Raw genomic sequence first — 2,500 nt, forward strand, 5'->3', positions numbered from 1 at the left:
GTCTGGGTTGATGGCTGGCTGGTATCTCTATTATGATGACAGAGTGGTGTATCTGGCGTGTTGTGTGTCTGGTATCTCTGGGGTGATTGCCGACTGGTCTCTCTGGGGTGATTGCCGACTGGTCTCTCTGGCTTGTTACTGACTGGTCTCTCTGGAATGATGGCTGACTGGTATCTCTGGAATGATGGCTGGCTGGTCTCTCTGGAATGATGGTTGGCTGGTATCTCTGGAATGATGGCTGGCTGGTGTCTCTGGAATGATGGCTGGCTGGTATCTCTGGAATGATGGCTGGCTGGTATCTCTGGCTCGTGGCTGACTGGCGCTGTTCACCCTTGCAGATGATGGCAGTAGCTCTGGCCTCATGGCGGGAATCACTGACTACCTGCAGACAGAGAGCTCTGAGCAGCTGCTCAGCTGTCAGATGGAGCAGCAGCCTTGGGGGCACAGCCAGCCACTGGGGGGCGATAGAGAGTGGCGCGGGGAGTGGGTGAGCGGGCACTACCTCCCCGCCCGAGACTGGGACCCAAACCTGCCTCTGAGAGCCCTGCCTATGCCCATGCAGGAGAAGAGGAACACCAGGTAGGCCTGCCAGTGCAGTACCTGAACACACCTGTGTGCACTCTGCCAGTGTGGACCTGAACACACCTGTGTGCACTCTGCCAGTGCAGTACCTGAACACACCTGTGTGCACTCTGCCAGTGCAGTACCTGAACACACCTGTGTGCACTCTGCCAGTGCTGTACCTGAACACACCTGTGTGCACTCTGCCAGTGCTGTACCTGAACACACCTGTGTGCACTCTGCCAGTGCAGTACCTGAACACACCTGTGTGCACTCTGCCAGTGCAGTACCTGAACACACCTGTGTGCACTCTGCCAGTGCTGTACCTGAACACACCTGTGTGCACTCTGCCAGTGCAGTACCTGAACACACCTGTGTGCACTCTGCCAGTGCTGTACCTGAACACACCTGTGTGCACTCTGCCAATGCAGTACCTGAACACACCTGTGTGCACTCTGCCAGTGCAGTACCTGAACACACCTGTGTGCACTCTGCCAGTGTGGACCTGAACACACCTGACTGCAGATGTGCAGAGTTACTGACAGTTACAACCTCAAGCGCCACCCTGTGGCAGTAGTGGGAAGGGACTGCAGTGCAGAGTCAGTCCTGTCTGAGCCTTCAAAGAGCAGGCTGTCCCCAGGCTCTGGCCACATGACACGTATGACTGCTAATAACCATGGCACTGCTTTATGAAACTCACCAATATATAGTCAAGACAATTGGAAAAGTATTTTTCCGTCACCCAATCAGAGAGCGGCGTCAGCAGCAGCGGCGCAGCTTTGGCTGCTGGGAGTCGTGGAGGCGGAGCCAGCAGATCGTGAGGAGGAGGCTGGGGGAGCAGGTGACCAGGGCACTGTGGGGCCTCCAGCCCTGGAGGAACACGCTGCACGCCATCGAGGGTAAGACACGCCCCCTGCGTTTTCATCACAGGTCAGAGGTCACAGGAGCAGGGGCCGCGGTTAGAGATGCTGGGGTGATGTGGGGAGCTGGGTCTGAGGGCAATGTGCTTCACTGTGGCGCTGGCTGCCCAGACTCTTCCTTTAAAAGCGCACATAAATGAAAAAAAGAGAATGCATATTTGGGGGCAGTGAACGGCAGATATACATCAGTGGTGTGTTGTGGATGTGACGGCAGAGATCAGGCATGAGCGAAGGCGGTGTGCAGACAGGCAGCCGTACGGTGCACAGGGGTGAAGTTTCTGCCACCTGTTTTCTGCAGGTAAATTTGGAGTGGGCGTGAAGGTGTACTTCACCTTCCTGCGGTACCTGGTCTACATCAACCTGCTTCACTGTGTCTTCGTCGGAGGTCTGGCACTCGTGCCCACACTGCTGTTCGGAGGCAACGTGACACAAGGTGAGACGTGTTTCCTCAGTAACAACACTGTGAAAGGCCCTGTAGACTGCAGCAGCTGTGGGCAGCAGCGTGGAGTAGCAGAAAGGGAAGAGGCTCATCACCAAACAGCTTCCGGTTCAATTCCCCCCATGGGGGCCATTGCTCTAAAGCACTTAACTCCAGCTGTCTCAGTAAATATCCTCTGGAAAGGTACTTAACCCCAATGACCCAGCTGTGTAAATAATTAACGTAAAATTCTGAGCTATGTAAGTCATTCTGGGTAAAAGCATCTTCTAGATAGATAGATAGATAGATACTTTGTTCATTGCCTTGGGGAAGTTCATTCTAAGTGAAATGTAAGTAACACTTGGTTACTAGCTGTTACCCGTAGGTAGCTGGTTAAATGTAGGTAACTAGCTGGTTAGAGTAGCAGAGTTTGACTTGTGTCCACAGCTGATCCACAGTTTCTTTCTTGGCTTTAGTAACTATGAAATAATTTTTCACTGTTTGTTCTAATGCTTTTGTAGGTTTTGGACATTTCAGAAGCAATGACTCTGTTCTGGATTTTCTCTTGGGGACGGTATGTTCTGACTTCTGTATATGTTCC

The 2,500-nt window shown here is 53.0% G+C and overlaps 1 protein-coding gene across 1 annotated transcript in view; it reads left to right on the forward strand.

The window, feature by feature from the left end:
- Window positions 1-2,500, forward strand: part of tmc8 (transmembrane channel-like 8) — a 12,398-nt gene that overhangs the window by 1,033 nt on the left and 8,865 nt on the right. Inside the window, exons 2-5 of the mRNA XM_036547671.1 lie at window positions 339-579; window positions 1,312-1,460; window positions 1,780-1,914; window positions 2,421-2,473. Coding sequence (XP_036403564.1) covers window positions 339-579; window positions 1,312-1,460; window positions 1,780-1,914; window positions 2,421-2,473 — 578 coding nt within the window. The remainder of the gene's footprint in view (window positions 1-338; window positions 580-1,311; window positions 1,461-1,779; window positions 1,915-2,420; window positions 2,474-2,500) is intronic.

Source organism: Megalops cyprinoides, chromosome 1 (assembly GCF_013368585.1).
Source record: "Megalops cyprinoides isolate fMegCyp1 chromosome 1, fMegCyp1.pri, whole genome shotgun sequence".
In the NCBI taxonomy this organism is placed as follows: domain Eukaryota; kingdom Metazoa; phylum Chordata; class Actinopteri; order Elopiformes; family Megalopidae; genus Megalops; species Megalops cyprinoides.